This window comes from Giraffa tippelskirchi, chromosome 3 (genome assembly GCF_054371585.1).
Source record: "Giraffa tippelskirchi isolate mGirTip1 chromosome 3, T2T-mGirTip1v1.2.pri, whole genome shotgun sequence".
NCBI classification, from domain to species: domain Eukaryota; kingdom Metazoa; phylum Chordata; class Mammalia; order Artiodactyla; family Giraffidae; genus Giraffa; species Giraffa tippelskirchi.
In genome coordinates this window covers 33,403,201-33,423,340 of record NC_137277.1, presented here as the reverse complement: position 1 = coordinate 33,423,340, position 20,140 = coordinate 33,403,201, and the positions used below count along the sequence as shown (strand labels likewise).

General features: G+C 49.7%; 2 protein-coding genes across 3 annotated transcripts in view; one reads left to right on the top strand and one right to left on the bottom strand.

Annotated features, from left to right (window-relative positions):
- The window catches only part of ADPRM (ADP-ribose/CDP-alcohol diphosphatase, manganese dependent), a 136,370-nt gene that overhangs the window by 91,465 nt on the left and 24,765 nt on the right, over positions 1–20,140 (top strand). The window contains exons 4-6 of the transcript XR_014079120.1: positions 5,167–5,229; positions 8,389–8,539; positions 9,313–9,408. The gene's annotated coding sequence lies outside the window, so the exon portion shown is untranslated. The remainder of the gene's footprint in view (positions 1–5,166; positions 5,230–8,388; positions 8,540–9,312; positions 9,409–20,140) is intronic.
- Positions 558–11,915, bottom strand: PIRT (phosphoinositide interacting regulator of transient receptor potential channels). 2 transcript variants are annotated; one of them, XM_081578332.1, is made up of 3 exons: positions 11,758–11,915; positions 9,832–9,980; positions 558–4,225 (listed from the first exon to the last, which is right to left on the bottom strand). In XM_081578332.1, the coding sequence occupies exon 3, from the start codon at positions 4,108–4,110 to the stop codon at positions 3,703–3,705; it is 408 nt and encodes a 135-aa protein (XP_081434458.1). In that variant the 5' UTR covers positions 4,111–4,225; positions 9,832–9,980; positions 11,758–11,915; the 3' UTR covers positions 558–3,702. The 2 variants fall into 2 exon arrangements, with proteins under 2 accessions (XP_081434458.1, XP_081434457.1); XM_081578331.1 differs by lacking the exon at positions 9,832–9,980.

Sequence of the window (20,140 nt, the reverse complement as noted above, 5' to 3'; positions counted from 1 at the left end):
TCTGTGCTCCTGACCAATACAGAATCCTCTGTGTTGTGAACTTAGGTCACTTTAATGTTGACCTAAATGTGGAGATTGAAATCAGGGAGAAAGAGAACTGAGTGTCTAGGTGTCTCCTCCCGTTAATGATTCTAGGTTAATAGAACCCTCTATAAACCGACCACACTCTCCCACCCACTCCTGCCTCAGCTCTTAGAGTAGGTGGGGCAGCCCGACTGGTTACAGAGGCTGCCAGGTGCCCCATGTGAACCCCACTCTTTCTATGCCCATCACGCGATGGCCAGGCTGAGGGAGGTCCCTGCTCCCCAGAGACAGGGGGGCAGGAAGTCTGGCCCCACCGTGGTCTTTCTGTTCTGGCTTTCCCCTCCCACGTCTCTCTCCTTAGAGACGTAGTGAATCCTGGAAGGATTTGGAGGAAAGATACACTGCACTGATTTGGAGCTTATTTGTGAAAGTCTTTGTTCTAAATGTATCAGTTCTGGGTCTCATCAAGTAGTGGAAGAAAAGAACATAGAGGCTTAGAGGAAGAAAAGAACTCTGTCCCCAGACTTGCCACCTGTGTGTAAATAGGAATTTTATTTGGCTGCAAGTAATGGACCCAAAAAATAGTGGCTTAAATGAGATGTTATTTGTATTTCTTGTAAGACATGGTTCCAGGTAGTCCAGTCTCTTCCCCTGGACCACTGATTCATTCAGGAAGGTTCTTTTTCCATCTCTCAAGACCAGGCTTGTGGGGAGGGAAGCAGGAGCTTCTATTCTGTCTGCTGTCAGCATCTCAGAGTGGGGTCATCAGCTCCCACGGGGTCCCCGAGGAACCAGGTGTGAAACCCACACAGTCCCGTTTCTCCCAGATAGCTCATTGCCAGGAAGGGCATGTGGTGATGGGGTAGGGTGGGGGGCATTTTAGAGGATTGGATTAGTGGAAGAGTCTGCAATTCCTGATGGAACAGAATGAAAACACAGTGGACACTGTCAAACAGGATACAATTTAACATCCCATCAGTTTTTTCAGCACTTAGATTAACTGGAATTCTCCCAAACAGAACAGCCATGGGTGGAGTAATACAATCCAGTAGCCAGATGCACGGATGCTGGTCCTGACCTTGCATCAACAGCATGGAAGGAGGCATGGTGGGGATGGGGTTTTTTTGCCAGAAACGTGGCATCTGACCAGGCACATGCATTCCTCAGACTTCTGTGTGGCAAAGGTCTTTGGCAAAAGCCCCTCAGCCTTACCCAGGCATGCTCCTTGGTCCACAGTCATATGGGGAAGCCCAGAGAAGGGGGTGGTGAACGATGCTTGGAATCTTTCCTCATTCTCCTTACTGAGAAACTAGCCTAAGAAGCAGGGAATGTGGGCGAGACTGCGGGAGCCTTCAAGGTGAGTCCAGATCTTGGATGCCTTCTGGAGTCTTGTGGTCCCCAAACTGCCCTCTGCCAAGACAACAGGTGGTAGCAATATGCACCTGGCCCCCGTCCCATGGCTATGCCCAGAGGACAAGCTTGTAGGGGGAGGAAATGAGACTTGGGGCATGTGGATGACCATCGAACCAGCCAGGAGTCCTCCCTGCTTGCTCCCAGGTGGGAAAGCATAGAGGACTCTGAGAGTGACAGAGTAGGGCCGTTATGGAATCTGCTTTCATGTCAGAAGCCATCCGTAAGCCACCTGAGGTGCTGGAACCACAGTGAGTGACAGTGACTGGCAACACCCCATGACGGGCCTTGACTGCCTGTGTGCAGGGGCCAGGTGACCACGCTGTCTGAATGAGAAACATGGTCATTCTGGCTGAAACTCCCTGAACTCTGGCTCCTTGGGTGGGCAGGGCAGGGTGTGTCCCCATGTCAGAGGTACCTGCCGCCACAGAATTTCTCATGTTGCAGAGCAAACAAGGTGGTGTCCTGACTGTGCATATGGAAACACCGCCATAAAGATGCAGACACCTGGAGGCCTCTTAGAGACAGAGAGGTTGCCATAGTGACGCAGTCCAGGGCAGGGGTGGAGGCGGGGGCAGAAAGCTGAGGTGACCCTCCCCTGGTGATCAGACGCTGTCCACTGGGCCACAGGCCTGTGGGAGCCTGGCTTTCTCACAGGTACCCTCCTGGTCTGACCACCTCTGGATGCTGCAGGAAGCCCCTGTTTTGGGGAGCACTTACCTCACGGGTGATTTCTGTGTGGTTAGCCCCGGGTAACCCCCACCCAGTCTCTGCCACAGACCCAGGAGGGCCTCGAGGGGAAGCTGCAGTAAGGCACTTGGGGAAGCAGGAGGCAGGGCGGGGAGCAGGCCGAGGGAGGGGCTCAGGTGACCATTCCAGATCAGGGAACTTGCTCCGCAGTTTCCTGATCATATCCTGCTCCCCTCCCCCAGCTCTGCACACACTGTTCCCGCCAAATGCTTTCCCTTCCTGCCTGTGCCAGTTCTTCTCTTTCCTCCAGTTCTGTTGGCTGCACAGCCTCCAGCTAAACCAGACCGCCCCCCTCCACCCGCTATGTTCCTGCCCCCACCCTCACTGCCCCAGAAAGGACTCAGCACCAGGTGTCCGGCCGCCTGTTGGCCTGGCCGTGTCTTTCTCTTCATGTGGAGGATGAATGCAGGGAACGGCTGTCTAGCTTGTTCCGTCCAGGGGCCTGGCCCAGAGCTGAGCCCTCACTGAATGTCTGTGTGTTGGGTGGGTGGGGGCTGGGAGAGCAGAAGTCGGGACTTTCTGAAGTAAAAGTCGTCTCTGGAAACCTCCAGATACTCAGATGTGGAGTCGAATCTCTGGGTTGTGATTCTCGACGGGGATGAAGCAGAGCAAATGCTTACAGCAGCCCTCCGCAGCGGCTCTCTCCACCCAGCTATTCCAGAATCGTGGGGTAGAGGCCGGGGTCGGGAGAGAAGGAAGTTAGGGCAACACGTGCTTGTCCTTGGCTAAGTGTCCAGTTCAGACGGAGAAGTCACAGAGAAGGAGTTAGAAGGTCAAGGGGAGACTGTGATACCCCCTAGCGCATGCCACCACCTCTGGTGTAAATCCTGTATAACTTGAGGGTTAAATTGCTGCTCGGACTAACTCCCAGAGCCATTACCAGGGGAGAATATGCCTTCTTGGAAAGTGTTTCTCCCCAGCTACCCTTCACTTCTCACTCTTTGGAATGTTTGGTACTTGTGACTTATCTGATCTCTTGAAATGCAAGCTAGCAACTCGCCCACAGAGAGAGCTGGGGTAGGTAATCCCAATGGTCAGGACTTCCCTCCTCTCTGCAAAGGGCCTCTGCTGGTCATTCTGGGTTCTGGAAGGAAGCAAATGCAGGATCCAGTTCAGGCACTCAGAAGTGTAAGCAGGAGGTTCTTCTCAGGGGATAGTCCATCTCAAGGAATTTCCCAACATGCATAGCACTTGACAGAGCACGTTCATTAGATGAGTGACACCTGGATGCACAGGCCGGGATGACAGCCATGGAAGGCGACAGCTGCGGCCAGGATCTGGGGGGAAGCATCGGACATAACAGAGACTAAATGAGATCATCCAGCGGTGCCTCCCAGCCACACGGAGGGCGCAGCCCTGAGCTTGCTTTTTCCCATGGGGCCCAGAAGAGGGTTTGCCTGCATCAGTTTTATGGCAGACTCCACCACCCAAGGGACCAGAGATGTTGGACTTTGGCCATCACACATTCTCCTGGACAAGGTGTCGGGGTGGTGGGGTGGACAGAGGGCAAGGTTGCCATCAGCGGTTCAGGAAGAAGGACTTGAGGTTCTGGAAGAACACCGACTTCTGTCTCTGCTTCTGTTTCTTCTTAATGATGGGCACCCAGACCAGCCCACACACCAGCATCATGAGTCCCAGAGACAGGAAGGCAGGCCCTACCATCTTCAGGACCTTGAGGCTCATTTCACCCAGGTTCAGGGTGTAGGCCAAGCAGGTGATGACTACACCAAAGAGGAGGACGGCACCACCCACGGACATGATAACGATGGGTTTGCGGTAGATTTCCCAGTTACTCCGGGGGGTGGCGGTCCAGACGGACTCGCTCCTGGAGCTGATGCACAGGGAGCTGGCCGTCTGGCTGGGCAGAAGGTCCTTGGACTCGGGAGACCTCTCTTCGACCTCCAGGGACTTGGGGAGGGCCTCCATGGTCACGGCCCCTCCGGCCTGGGCACCTGGTACTGGCAACGGTTAGAAGCAAGGGCGAGGACTCCTCACACACCCTTCCTGTTCTCAGCATCCGTCTCCAGCCTGGCTCTCAGTGCTGAAGTCAAAAGGAAAAGCAGATGAGATCTACAAAAATAAGAGGCCTCTCAAGCTACTTTTTTTTTTTTTCCATGTGAGAGATAAATGGGCTTTCCTGGTGGGCTCAGACAGTAAAGAATCTCTCTGTAATGCAGGAGACCTGGGTTTAGTCCTTGGGTTGGAAAGATCCCCTGGAGAAGTGAATGGCAACCCACTCCAGTATTCTTGCCTGGAGAGTTCCATGGACAGAGGAGCCTGGCGGGCTATAGTCCATGGGGTTGCAAAGAGTCAGACACGACTGAGCGACTAACACCTTGATCAACTGTTCTTATTATTTAAATCAGGAAACAGTGATGTCCTTTAAAAGAACAAGTGAAAGCTACAATTTACGAAATGGCATCTTATTTTCAGACTCAACCACTTTCCAGCTGTGTGATCTAGAGCGAGTTACAGCCCTGGTCCTTGGTATCCCTTCCAGTCCCCGCTCCTGGTACCCCACATTCTTCCTCTTCCTTTGTGTTTCCTGTTGGGGCACCTCAGGCCCCTCTCAAACAGCATTTACTAATATCCCTTTGTGTGAGCAGGATGGGAGAGATTTCTGTACACAGCAGTAAATTTACTGGGAAGGTGGGCTGTGTTGGATGAGGACTGAAGCCCCAAGGGGCTGGGCTGGGAGGAATCAGTGGAAGGAAGGTCTGGGGTGCGGGCTTCCTGGACTATGCATGGATTTGCATGTTGGCTCAGCCCCCAGGGGAGCAATTTGAGAAGGGAGATGGAGGTCCTTTTCCCTTGGAGGCCACTTCTGGGGTGTCAGGAGGCAGGTGTAGTGCGTGCAGTTGTATCAATATCTGTTGCACAGAACTAGGGAAGGTCAGGCTGCAGGCTGGTGCAGGAGGGAACACCAGCCTGGGGCTCCAGAGCATGAGAAGGAGAGAATGATCCCTACGTCTGTTCGTGCAGGACCCCAGACATGAGGAAGAGAAGCCAGATGCTATCTTCCATTTACAGAAGACTCAAAAACGTGTAAGACAATCAAGGCCGCATAGTGGTTACCTTCAGCTGGGGTGGTGACCGGAAGGGGGACTAGACGGAAACTTCTGGAGTGCCATCATGGTCCAACTCTCTATCTGGCCACAGCCTGTTACATGGGCCAGTTACATGGGCTGTTTACTGTGACATGACTACTCTCACACACGCCTATTAAAGATCAGTAAAATGGCATGGACCTAGAGACGATCATACTAAGTGAAGTAAGCCAGACAGAGAAAATATCATATTGTTTACATGTGGAATCTAAAAAAATGATAGAAGTGAGCTTAAATACAAAACAGACACTGACGCGTCGACATAGAAAACAAACTTATGGTTACCAAAGGGAAAAGGGAGAGAGGGATAAATTAAAAAAAAAAGAAAAGATCAGTAAAATATTTCAACAAGAAAAATTTAAAAGTATAACTAAATACAATATGTTCCTTTTTTGGATTCTAACTAGAACAAACCAACCGGTACATTTTGGGATAGCTTTAGGGAAGTTTGGCTTTAGTTTGGATGTTGAAGGCCACTCAGGATTTAAAATGTGTATTTGGGGGCTTCCCTGGCAGTCCAGTGGTTAGGACTTGGTGCATTCACTGCTGTGGGCCTGGGTTGGATCCCTGGTTGGGGAACTAAGATCCCACAAGCCCTGCGGTGTGTCTAAAAAAAATTTTTGTATTCGGTATAATGACGATACTGTGGACACAGAAGAAAGCGTTCTTAATGAGTATGGAGGTACATCTTGAAACCACATACAGGGATGAAATGTCTCGATGGCATGATACACATGAAACATGAACCTCCATATCAAATATGACAGCATGTTACGGGTTATAAAATCTTTTTATGGAAGATGGATGTATGGAAGTTGATTATCTTAAGTTGTTTATCCCACTATAAACATGTTTGCAGATGTCTGTAATAGATGAGACACTGAATATACAAGTGGACAACAGCCAGACATGTATAAAAGCAGAACTCAGACCCACAACTTGCAGCAACCAGCCTGAGAAACCACCAGCCCAGGAAGCCAACCCTCTCTCTGAAAGTCAAACTTTCAGGAAATCACACCACTATTCCTAGTAACCAGCCCCACAAGCCAAACAGTAATTGCAGACAACTACTTTTGACAAATACACCAAAACTATTCCACAGGGGAAAGGGAAGTCATTGCAACCAGTGGTGCTGGAATAACTGAATATTCATATGGAAAAAAATGAAACTTGTCCACACGTCATACCATCAACAAGAAATGAATTTGCAATGGATCATGGGCAAAACCTGAACATAAAAGTGAAAACCATAACCTTTTCTCTTAGGAGAAAAAAATAGGATATCTTTGTGACCTGGAGGTTGGCAAATTTCTTAGGACAGAGATGGCAATAACCAAGGAAGAAAAAAAAAAATCAATAAATTAGATTTCATCATAATTTAAAACTCCTGCTCATTAAGAGCTACCGGAAGAAAATGAATAGGCAAGCTGTGGACTGGGAGAAAATCTTAGCAAAATATGTATTGTCAAAAGATTTGTATCTGGAATATGTAAAGAACTGCCACATGGGATTAATATCAACACAAACAGCACAATTTGAAAAATGGGCAAAAGATTTGAACAGATCCATTACAGAGGAAGACAGAGGAAGAAGAAACCCATGAAAAAAACCTTGAGATTGACATGCAAATTACATGAAAGATGAAATGCAAATTAAAATCACAAGGAGATGCAGTCACTCGCTAGAATGGCTAAACTTTAAACATCTCACAACACAAATGTTGGTGAGCGTGGCGAACAAATAGAGCTCTTGTGCACTGCTGGTGGGAATGTAAAGCTGGGCAGCCACTTTGGAACCAGGTCAAATACTTTCTTACAAAGTGAAGCACCCACCTTCCCTTTGAGCCAGCAGTTCCACTTCAAGATAAATGGAAACCTACGTGCACCAAGACTTGTTTAAGAATATTCATAGCAGCTTTGTTCATAGTAGCCCCAATCCAGAAAACAACCTCGATATCCATGAACAGGAGAAAAGATGAACACACATTGTATGTTCACAAATAGACAAAATACTATTAAACAATAAAAAGGAACCAACTTTGGATACACACGCAACTTGGATGAGTCCCATAGATGTGGTGGGTGAAAGAAGTCAGATATGAATGAGCACATATAGTATATGTTTCCACTTATATGATCTTCTAGAACTTTCTAAGGGCTAATCTAAGGTGACAGATCTCAAAACAGTGGTTGTAGGGGTGGGAAGGAAATAACTGGGACTTTCTGCGGCCAATGGAAATGTTCCATCTCTTCATGTCAGTGTGGGTTACACAGAGGATCCATTCGTCAATGTGGTACACTAAGATTTGTGCGTTGCAATGTGTATAAATTATACCCAGTGAATAAGAACTGTGGAAGTCGTAGTAATAATAATCAAGTGGGTCAGTCTGGGGAGCAGGTGAAAGTGTAGTTAAACCAAGAACAGAGGAGTGTTGATAATGGTTGAAGTCCTATGACGGAAATCGGGATCCAGGGTAGAGGTGTGGGCAGGAAGCATGTTACCCCAGGAAAGGAAAGTGGGGGTGTGGGCAGGGGCAAAGTGACCCCAGAATAGGACAGAGAAGGAAATCTGTGAGGTGAGAGTGTCACCTGGCTCTTACAGGAACCTCCGTGCTGATTCTGAGAAAGAGGAGATCCTGAGAGAAAGAGAAGGTACATTTTTGAGAGACTGGGATTTGGGGACAGAAGATGGACGTGGATATAGAAGTGGATACAGAGGTGGAGATGGAGACAGAGGTGGAGATGGACATGGAGATAAGAGATGGAGATGACAACAGAGATGGAGACAGAGATGAGAGGGGAAGATGGAGGCAAGAGGTGGAGTTGAGAGATAAGGGAGAGGACAAGAATTTTACTGTTTTCACCTCATCTCTGGAAAGATACCATCCCTTGAAGGAAAACAGATTTTTAGGGAGCCAGGAGGCCCTGGACAGAGCAAAGACAGGGTTTGGTTGGCAGAACTAGTATATCCAGAAGAGACTGTCTCTAATCTTGTTAGAGTGCATCTGCTTATCTGTGGCGTATTTGTAATGGGCCAGGTATTTGGAGACCCTACGAATATCTCTTCAGTATTTACCCTTTGACCTTTTGTTCCTCAGGTTGCGCCACAGCACTAGCCTCACAGTGCTCCCTGACACTGCACCAAACTCTGGACGTGGAGCCACAGACACAACTCAAACTACGTCCCTCTCCGAAGAGGAGCTCTGGGCATCCACATTTCCTGGCTCAGCAGCATCTCTGATGAACGAGGTAAAGTGACATCTCAAATGAGAGGGGAGAGAATGCAGGAACTTTCTGGCTCTTTCTCACACACTCATAGGCTCATTCCCCAACGGGCGGTTGGGTGGGTGGCACGGATCATGCAAGCTGGTGAGCAACACCGAGTGTTCAGGATAGTAAGGACCATATAGTTTTCCCTCCGGTAGATTCTCGAGTGTCAGAAAAGCACCACTTAACGGATGGCAGTTAAAAGTGAAATAAGCGGGTCACTGCCCTGGAGGTGACCAGAGGCATGTCTGTTCTTACGGGGCTGGACGTTCTCCAGTCCCTCCCCGAGTCCTTGCAGGGCTGGGCCTGGGGCTTCCTCGGCTTCCCGTGCCCTCCAGCAGGTAGCTCAGCACCTGGCTGGTGCTTGGGGATCACCAGTCATGTGTTAAATGACTCACTAAGCAGCGGAAGTGCGACGGGAAGATTGAGCATTGAGGTCAAGTCTCCATTGCCGTTCCTCCCCATCCATCACCAGTCCCCTTTGCTCTTACAGGGGGTGGAAGGATGGGACTGGCTAACTTGGGGGCAGGAGAGGCAGCTGTGAGGAGCAGGGGGACCCTCTGACTGCCCCCTTCTCTCCCTGGTCTCTGATGGACAGACCTCTCACCAAGACTGGGTGCCTCCTGAGGGTCGGCCTTCCTGAAGTCTCCAGGGTGCCCCAGCGCCTTCTCCAAACAGAAGCAGCGCCTGGTGTGTTAGGGGAGGGTTGACACTTCATACAGTAACAATAACTGTCATTTCTCGACTCTTACTAGGGGCTGAGGACCACGCTGAGTGCCTTTTCGGCAGTGCGTCATTTCCCTCTCCTGACAAGTCACTGAGATTGGGACAATTATTATCCCATTTTGCAGGTGAGGAAACTGAGGATCAGAGAGGTGAGGTGATTTGCTCAAAGTTACTTAGCAGGTACATAGAGAACCAGGCTAAAAATGGGAGTTGTGGATCCTGTTTGGCTGCAGAGCCTGGGTTTGAGTCTATCCCGCTCCCTGTTGGGAAGGTTTTGAAGTTTTGGTTTTCTTTTTAAACTAGGGGAGTGGTGAGTGCAGAGTGCAATGGGGGCAAGGGGCCGTGAACAGAATCGCAGGGTGGCTGCTTCGGGTGAGGCATTAGGCTGATATTGCTGGGTGAAACTGCTGAGGATGTGTGAGCTGGAGCCTGGGGCCCTGGGCTGCAAGTAGCAGAGCAACAAGAGGCCTGTGACAGTGGCCACAAAGCACACCCTCCCCTCCCACCACCACCGCCGTCATCCCAGTAGAGCACAAAATGCCTGGTACCTGCCACTTTCTTCACCTGGAGCATCTCTTGATAGCTCCAAGAGGTTATTGTTGTTGTTTAGTCGCTAAGTCATGCCCGACTCTTTTGTGACCCCATGGACTGCAGCACACCAGGCTCCCCTGTCCATGGGATTTCCCAAGCAAGAATACTGGAAAGTGAAAGTGAACATGTTAGTCACTCAGTCTTGTCCGACTCCTTTCAACCCCATGGACCGTAGCCCAGCAAGCTCCTCTGTCCATGGAATACTCCAGGCAAGAATACTGGAGTGGGTTGCCATTTCCTTCTCCAGAGGATCTTCCTGACCCAGGGATCAAACCCAAGTCTCCTGCATTGGCAGGTGGGTTCTTTACCACTGAGCTACAAGGGAAGCCCCAGCTCTATGAGGGTGGTACTGTTATTATTATTCCCATTTTACAGATAAGGAAACTGAGGCTCAGAGCTGCCGAAACCCAAGTCATGGTCCTTATACTCTACTGTGTTTGCTCAAGGAAGAAGCCTGCCCTTCCCCTTCACTTAACACTGTCAATATTAATAGATTGCCTGATTTGGCCAATAAAATGTCAAAATGCCCAGTTAAATTTGCATTTCAGATAAGCAACGGATACTTTTACTTATAAGAATGTTCCAAAGGTGACCTGGGACATCCTTACACCGAAATGCATTTGTTGTTTGTGAGAAATTCAAAAGTATCTGGTGTCCTTGTTAATATATCTGCAACCCTGATATGGTAGAAGGTCCCATTGTGCTTGGGGCTGGAGTTATCAGTCCTTTCTCAAGCTTCTCATCCCTGATAGGAGCTGGACTATTCTGGGAATTGAGAGACTATTCAGGGACTGAGAGAAGGGGAGACAGGGCTCATGTCTCCCAGCCAGGAGGTGGCCCAGAGGGAAGGGTCCTCTGGAGGGGCAGGAGGAGAGGGCAGGTTGCAAAACACAAGTGACAGAGATAAGAGGATTCCTGAGAAAGACGCAAGCGTGAGTTTCTGTTTGGAATTCCCGAGACTTGGAGGGTCTAGCCTCTCCCCACTGGGGTCCCCACAGCACCCCCACCCAGCTGTCACTGCTGGCCGCTGGCCACCCCCCAACCAGACATTCCATTGGTGACCCCGTCCCCGATGAGGTGAGTGGTGCCCTAGTGCTTGAACTGATAAGGTTTCTGAATCTGCTGCTGCTGTCCCCCGGGCAGGGCCGCCCGTCTGTCACCTGCTCCCAGGGCTTCTAGGAAGGGAGGTTCTCCAGCTCCATCTAGACAGGGCCACTCACCTCACTCTTCACTCCACGCAGCTGGAGCCCAGGCCCTGCCCAGTAACAAGGTGGAAAAACAGCTCAGGTGGTAACGTCTGCTTTTCCCTGGGTGTGTGGTCCCCAAGGCACACATCTCCCCTGCATGTTTTGTCCATGTTTATATGGGCCAGCCTGGTTTCCCCTTCCTGACACGGAGCCTGCCCAGCCCTTGCCGGCACCTGCCCTGGGCGCCTCCCACACCTGCAGCTGAGAGGGATGGACTGGCAGACACTGAGGTCTGATGAGGATGCCTCAGTCTCGTTCTGTGCCCTCCGGACCCGAGGACGCCTTGCACTTGAAAGTCAGGTTGTTTGGCTCCTGTCTCAGTCAGTGGTCAGGAGGGTGGTCCCCGCCCATGGCTGTGGAGTGTGAAGGCTGGTTGCCCTACTACAGGGCAGAGGCAGCCGCCTGCACCCAGCTTCCCCTCCTCCAGGTGCAGCGCAGAGGGGCAGCCCACCCCATCACCTCTCTCCCCGCTGCCCTCCCAGGGTGCAGCCAGCCCGCCTCCCCTTAGCCGGCTGTGCTCATCTGCCTCCCACCTCCTGCTCACAGGCTCAAGGTGCTCTAAAGCAAAGTTAAACCCGGCTCCTTCCTCCAGGGAAGTGGAAGGAGGGGCAGAGGACCAGTGGCCTCCTTACTTACTGTGCTCAACGCCCCCCGGGGAGGATGGGGGAGACCTGGGGATCGCACACAACTGGCGCCAGGAGGAAGCGGGCAGTGAGTTCCTGCTTAAGTCCTGCACCCCAGCCCTGGGAAGAAGCCTCCCTGGCCCCTCCAGGAGCCACGTGCAGCGAATCCCAGCGCAGAGCCGGCTCCAGCGGGGTGAGCTCACCAGGATGTGGGCTAATGGGTTAACCCTTGGTGGGCCGCCGGCAGAAGCGCTTGTGATAGGGCTTTGGCTCAGCTCTGCTCAGCCTCTAGTAGATGAATCTGGTGAAAAATTAATGAAGCTTCTCTGCAGTTGGTCTTCAGGTTTCGGGGAGATGTGGATGAGGCTGGTGTGTGGGCAGGGCTGCTCCTCCCAACGCCAGGCTCGGAAATCTGGAGATGTGGGTCCCTGGGTCAGTGGAGTGTGTGACCGTGATGGTGATGGCTGCCAAAAAGTGGATCACTCAGAGTCTACACTAGCTTGGTCCAGGGCAGGTCTTGGCCATGGGACCTAGGGGGCCTGTTTGTTCTGGATGTAGGAGAAAGCAAGTGTAGACTTTTTTAACATCCTCGGTTCCAAGACAGCAGGAGTACTTCCGGGAGTGCCCCGAGGCCCATGTGTGGGCACCCTATGTGACCCAAGGCCAGGAACCCACAGCTGAAGGTCAGAGGAGCTCATAGGGTCCTACCCCATCCCCGCCCCCACTCCTGGGCCCAGACATCTCTGAACTGGGGGCAAAGCAGCACGTTCACCCTTGCTTCTCCCGCCTTTCCTGACTGCACCCCTGTGCTTTTCATGTTACTTATCATGGTGATAAGAAGCCAATGAGAAATGTCACTGCAGTGGAGGGGCAGGGTTTCCATCTCTCTTAGCAGTTACCACATTGTGCTGTCAGAAGCCAGGTGTGAGGTGATGAAGAATGAATGCGAGTCTGCACCCTAAAGCCAACAAGAAAGCTAGGCTGACCCTCCATTCTCACACCGACTCCAGAAGGATAAGCCTCTTTTCTCACTGGTTGGGAGCCCCAGTTGAGGCTGGAGGGGTCCCTGCTACGGTAACAGGACTGAGTGAGGACTCCCTAGGTGGCCTAGAGGGGAGGCTCTCCTAGGAGGGAGCTGGGACGTGCAGACCAGGCAGGAGTGGGAATCTTGTGAGATGAAGTTTCCAGTGGGGGAAGGCTCTGCAGAGGTTGATGTGGGATGAGGGGCCTGAGAAGCAGAGGGCCGGAGGGCCAGCTGTCCAGCAAGCCGCCAGAGGGGCTTGAGCTGAGGGGGCTTTTCCTCTGGCCTCTTCTGGAAGCTGAGCCTTCTCTGTGCAGGGGCTGAGTGACCAGGAGACCTGGACTTGGAGGCTTTTGAGAATGTTGCTTACTCTGCTATAGCTGCCTCTGCAGTCCTACAGTCGGTTTGTTAAGCCCAACGGCCTGGCTGGTGAAGAAACCCGGGGGTGACTTACTTTGCAAGGCAAATAATCAGATCATTTCTTTTCCCCTAGTTCAGATTTCTATGCTTTCCTCCACCGTCTGCAGGGTGTGGCAGGCGGTGGAGTAACAGCCATCAGAAAGACAAACCCTTATTTAGCATTTCCACTGTGTCAGGCACTGGTCTGAATACTTTCTATGTACAGCAATTCACTGGTTCCCCCACAGAATCTGATCGGGAGGGATGTGAGGTATATTGCTATCCTTATATTTGGTTTTGCACAAATTACTTAACTTCTCTGAGCCTTAATTTTTTCATTTGTTAAGTGGATGTGATCATTGCTACCTTAGATAGCTTTTGTAAGGCTTGTATAAGAAAATGCATATAGCAAGGCTTGATGAATATATGTACAGCTTTCCTGTAGCTCAGATGGTAAAGAATCTGCCTGCAGTGCAGGAGACCTGGGTTTGATCCCCGGGTTGAGAAGATCCCCTGGAGAAGGAAATGGCTACCCACTCCAGTATTCTTGCCTGGAGAATCCCACGGACAGAAGCGCCTGGCGGGCTACAGTCCATGGGGTCGCAAAGGGTTGTACATGACTGAGTGACTAACACTACTACATACTGTATATGAATATGTAATTCACATATTATATAATCATAATATGTAATATGTGATATATGATTAATATATCACATATTAGCTATAATGTGTATATTATGTAGAATGTATGTATGTATACAATATCAATGTATATATGTACACACGTGTGTGTGTGTGTGTGTATACGTATACGTATATATACGTATATATATGTATATAAGCACATACACAAACTGGGGGGATCTGGGCCCAGGAACAAGTGTCCAGGTACGAGCTAGCTGTCTGCACGCTCCTCCCTCACAGGACAGAGGAGGGGGCATGAGATGCCAGCTTGGGCCCCAGACAGTGACTCCAAATGCCCCCGGGTGGGGCAGTGGGTCAGGACTGCTGCTGCAGTTGTGGTATCGAGGGGGCAGAAGGCAGGCCCCGGCCCTGCCTGGGGGATATCTGTGTTCCCCCCTACCCCATCCTGTAGCTCACAGCTGCTCTGGCTCAGCTCGGCCCCCCTCACCCGGCTAGCCCAGAAGTCCATGTGCCAACGGTACAGGATGGCCAGCCATCACTGACAGTATGACAGGGTAGCCAGTGCTCATTCTTTTTCATTTGTCACCCTTCTACACTTTTTTTTTTGACTGCCCCATGCAGCTTGTGGGTTCCCAGTTCCATGGCCAAGGATTGAACCCGGTCCATGGCAGTGAAAGCACCGAGTTCTAATCACTAGAAAACCAGGGAACTACTCCGTATCTACCTTTTTTTTTTTTAAGTATTTTAAAGCAAATCCAAGAATTTTTTCCCTCAGTAAATCCTTGCAAGTGGAGATGTGTATGTCTAACGAGGACTTCCTTCCTTCTTCTCTTTCCCTTTTTTAAAACAATAACCACAATGCCATCATAAGCTCACCTGAAATATACACATTCCTTAATGTTAATAACCACCCCCAACTCATAGACCCCGATTGCCTCAGAGACGTCTTTTTATGGTCAGGTCTCCATGAAGAGGGTCCTCCCAAGGGCCAGCCTGACACTGTCATCGTGTCTCCCAAGCTTCGTCTCATCCATAGGGGCAGCCCCCATCTCGGCTCACACCATCTGGTTACTGAAGATTCAAGCATGTGTGCCTTGGAGAACCTGCATTCCAGACCTGGCCGGCTACTTCAGATGACTGAAGACTTCCAGTAAGAGAAGTGGAAATTGGAAACCATGCTAACTTGCAGAGCTTAAATGGTGTCATCTCACATTTTCCTCTTTTCTGCAAGGGCTGGGTCTGGACTTCTGCCTCTACCCGGGATCCTAGGACAGGGCCTTGGCAAAGAGGTGCTGGTGGTCAGCGTGGAATAAACAGCCAAGAGAACATTCACAAGGCACCTTACAATTTATAGAGGCCGTTTGCTGTACTATATACATTGTATATGAATACGTAATTCACGTAATTATATACCTGACACTGGGTCCTCAAAGCAGCCCCGTGACACAGGCAGGGCCACACTTTGTGTCTGTCTCTCAGTAGGTCACCTCGACGGGAGAAGCTTTTTCTAGGGCGCTGGGAGATCATGCCAAGCAATTGCTCAGATCAGGGAGTCCCAGGGAGAAGCCACCACCTTCTGCCTCCCCTTCTCAGCCCCTACAGTGTTAATCTCTGCTTCCCTTCCTTTTCCATCAGAGGTGCCCTGGACAAGGAGCCGGGACTCTGGCCCTGAGTCTCTCCGGGTCTGACCCCTTGGTCCTCTTGACAAATTCAGTTAAGTCAAGTGTCCCCCTCACCAGTCTCTCTGGCTGGTCAAGCCTCTTCCTCTCTAAGCCACACAGCGCCCAGAGCTAGGTTCTTACGGCTGCCTCCTCCGGCGCTTCCATCTTTTGCTTTTCTCTACTTGTGTCTTGAGATCCTTTTTTCCCCTCATCTATCTGTCTGTCTTCCTCTTGGGTGCTTGTATTTCTCCTACATGACACTTCTCAAGATGCCCGATTTCGCTGGGAGGCACTGCCCCTTTCTTTCCTAGTGCATATTAACTGAGCAGGTGGTTTGCAGCTGGGTTGGATCCTGCATGAGGAATCGGATCGCCCTGTAGGCAACGGGAGTTTTATCAAGTGGGGGCTGGCGGGTAGAGAAGCCGGGACATGAAGGAGGAAGAGACTGGTGGCATTTATGAAAACAATGAGAGTGGAGTGGGGCAGGAAAGAACATGTTCTGGGGATGTGGTTCCAAGGGTCATCAACACCTGCCAGGACCTGCCCTCATCTGGTGATCTGAGATCTCTGAAGGAGCAGACCAGAAGGTGGACAGCCACGGGCAGGGTGTGGTCAGAGGGCAGGAATCGCCTGCTCCTGGGGCGCCGCTGCCATCTAGTGGTAAGATTCGGGTAGTGTTGCTCTCTGAAGTTCAATCAGTCCATGCCCAGCAATAATAGGTCTCCGGCCTGGTATTTAACACTGGACTTGATCTGGTCCCATCACTTCATGGCAAATAGATGGGGAAACAGTGGAAACAGTGACAGACTTTATTTCTTGGGCTCCAAAATCACTGCAGATGGTGACTGCAGCCATGAAATTAAAAGACGCTTGCTCTTGGGAAGAAAAGTTATGACCGACCTAGACAGCATATGAAAAAGCAGAGACGTTACTTTGCCAACAGAGGTCCATCTAGTCAAGGCTATGGTTTTTCCAGTAGTCATGTATGGATGTGAGAGTTGGACTGTAAAGAAAGCTGAGCGCCGATGAATTGATGCCTTTGAACTGTGGTGTTGGAGAAGACTCTTGAGAGTCGCTTGGACGGCAAGGAGATCCAACCAGTCCATCCTAAAGGAGATCAGTCCTGAATATTCATTGGAAGGACTGATGTTGAAGCTGAAACTCCAATACTTTGGCCACCTGATGTGAAGAGCTGACTCATTTGAAAAGACCTTGATGCTGGGAAAGATTGAAGGTGGGAGGAGAAGGGGACGACAGAGGATGAGATGGTTGGATGGCATCATCAACTCAATGGACATGAGTTTGAGTAAACTCTGGGAGTTGGCAATGGACAGGGAGGCCTGGCGAGCTGCAGTCCATGGGGTTGCAAAGAGTTGGACATGACTGAGCGGCTGAACTGAACTGAACTGACTTTGGAAAAGTCAACCGGTCACAATGTTTGCTGATAAATACCCCAAATAGTCTCCGCAGTTTAAAAATCTGAAAAAATTATTATTTTCTAGTTTTTGAATAATTTAGATGATTCATGTAGTCATCACATCATCAATATTTACTGTAGGTCTATTTCATGCCAGTGCTTCCCTGGTGGCTAAGTTGGTAAAGAATCTGCCTGCAATGCAGGAGACCCTGGGTTCAATTCCTATGTCAAGAGGATGCCCTGGAGAAGGAAATGGCAACCGGCTCCAATATTCTTGCCTGGGAAATCTCATGGACAGAGGAGCTTTGCAGGCCCCAGTTCCTGGGGTCACAATGAGTCCAACATGACTTAGCAACTAAACCACCATTACGAGCCAGGCATGTTTCAGGCTAGACATTGTAAATAAAGAGGTGACCTCAATGAACTGTACGACTTATATGGCAAATGAAAGCCAGCTACAATTTCAATCTAGAAGGAAAAATGCTTCAGTACAGATATGTCTGTGCTGTGCTTTGAGAATACAAAGGAGGGTTGTCTTAAGACAGATTGGTCTAGAGTGGTAGCTGGGAGAGAAGGGGGAGGCTTCTTGAAGGAGATGCTGGCTAAGGTGAGACTTAAAGAACATATCAGAGCCAGAGAGAGTGATGGAGGAGTGGCAAGTGGTGGAGATGGAGGGAGTGGTGATGATCAGCAGACAGAGAAAACAGACCATGGGGACACGTTTTCAGTTTCTCCCTTTATGAATTCCTCAAGCATTCAGTTATGACTATAAGGGCTTCTCTTGTGGCTCAGCTGGTAAAGAATCCGCCTGCAATGCAGAAGACCTGGGTTCGATCCCTGGGTTGGGAAGATCCCCTGGAGAAGGGAAAGGCTACCCACTCCAGTATTCTGGCCTGGAGAATTCCATGGATTGTATAGTCCATGGGGTCGCAAAGAGTCGGACACACTGAGCGACTTTCACTTTCACTTCATAAGGAATTCAATCTAAAATGTGCAGAATGTGTTCTAACCAAGTATTTGATTAATTATTATTATTTTTTAAGATTCAGAGTTTTTCTCTTTTTTATTTTCTACTTATTTATTTTTGGATGTGCTAGGTCTTGTTGCTCTGCTTGGGCTTTCTCCAGTTGCAGAGAGCGAGTGCTACTCACTGCAGTGGTTTCTCTGGTTTTGGAGCACAGGCTCTAGGCACACAGGCTTGGTAGTTGTGGTCTGCGGGCTCTGGAGTGCGGGCTCAGCAGTTGTGGTGCACAAGCTTTGTTGCTCCAAGGCACATGAAATCTTCCAGCACCAGGGATCAAACCCATGTCCCCTGCATTGGCAGGCAGATTTCCATCCACTGTGCCACCAGGGAAGCCCCTTGATTTATTATTGTACTAGTATTATAGAATTTTGGAGCTGGAAAGGATCCCAAAGAACTTCTATCTAATGTGTTTACCAATTCTTCTGCCGTATTTACACTGTGTCCATTTTCTCCTGCTAAAACTGCAGCATCTTCCTATGCTTTGGGCTGTTAGGCTGCGGCCTTGATGAAGTCCAGTGTGGACTATGTAATAGTCTGCCCAGGGGTTTCCCTGCCTGGGTTAGTTCCCTCATCTGACTTCATTGCAGAAGGAAGAATCCGATGTATTTCTTCCTTCCCTTCATTTTTCCTTCTCCCTTCCCTCCCTCTCTCCTTCCATTTATTCTTTTGTTTGTTTGTTTGTTTTTAATCCAACAAATAGTGGTGACTACCTGCTATGTGCCAGGCTGGGCATTTTTCTATTGGAGGACAGAGTCAGTGGGACAGAGCACTTAGGACCTGGAGACACACAGGGACACCCTGGAGGTGGAGGTCAGCCGGGCAGCCCATCCTCTGCGGTGATCTTTGTAATCACTTCCAGAGCACACCGGACTTTTTGTGGCATCGGTTACTGGAGACTGGGTTCTCCATTTGGCTTGAGAACCCCTCTCCTGAAAATCAGAATAGCAACTAAGGAAAGCGTGGGGAGTGTATTAACCCATTTAAGTAATGAGGTCACTTGTTCTGCTGATAATCTCACTGGGGACTTTGAGGAAGACTGCAGCAATGGATTACAACCACCCAAGGGTGGACATTTCCTCTTTAGCCGGTAAAGTCCCCATCCGGTCCTGCAAAGCCAGTCGCTGGTTTTAAGTGACCTTATCTTGTCCTTCCCACTAATTTTTCTGTGAACCCGTTTGACTCAAGCCAGCCTCCCTGGTGGCGGGGCCGGAGGAGCAGGGCAGATCCTCAAAATGGATTATGCAATGTCAGCCAGTGTTTGTAGCATGCTGGACCCCTGTCCTAAGAATGATGACACTGCAAAGCTATGATGTCCTGCTTTTTTCCTGCTAACCTTACAAAGTGCAGAACTCTGGTGTCTGACCTCTGCCTTCGCCAAGATGATGACTTTCACGCGCTGTCTCTTTCCATGCAGCCCAGACAGGTGGACACGCATCGTGGATCCTGCCATGTGAATGCAGGGGTAGCCCTTCCTGAGTCAATGCTCTGTGAAATTTACAGGTGCCTGCAGGCATAATTAAAGTTTTTTTTTTTCTTTTTAAAAACACAGAAAGAAAATTATTCATCAAATCTTTGCTAAAAAGGTAACATTGAATCATCAAGTCTACTAAAACATGACTCAACACTTACATCATTATGTATAAATTATGTTCAGTGTGGGTAGAGTTTGATTTGTTTAATATGATGTAAGATTGGATGTCTCCAAACATAAAGGTAGCTACCACCTTTGAAAGTCCCTAAACGGCCTTGAGAGCTCCTTGAAATTCAGGTAAGATTTTTCTAGAATCCTGAGGAGATTCAAAGTCCTCCCTATGGTTTCTGCTATTTGCTGAGTTTCTGCTGCAGGCATGCCTTATAATCACATGGCTGCCCCAGCTCCAGGAACTGCCGAATTAATGCTAGACTGCGATCTCTCTGGGCTTCCCTGGAGGCTCAGTGGTTAAGAACCTGCCTGCCAAGTAGGAGACCTGGGTTCAATCCCTGGGTCAGGAAGATTCCTTGGAGAAAGAAATGGCAACTCACTCCAGTATTCTTGTCTGAGAAATCCCATGAACAGAGGAGCCTGGTGGGCTATAGTTCTTGGGGTTGCAAAGAGTTGGACACAACTAAAGTGACTTAGTACACACACATGGACAGGTCACAAAGTGATTACTCCTGGGATCCTGTAAATTAAAGTTAATGTTTGAGGCCCCCTCAGAAATGTTTTCCAAATCTCTGGGTACTTAA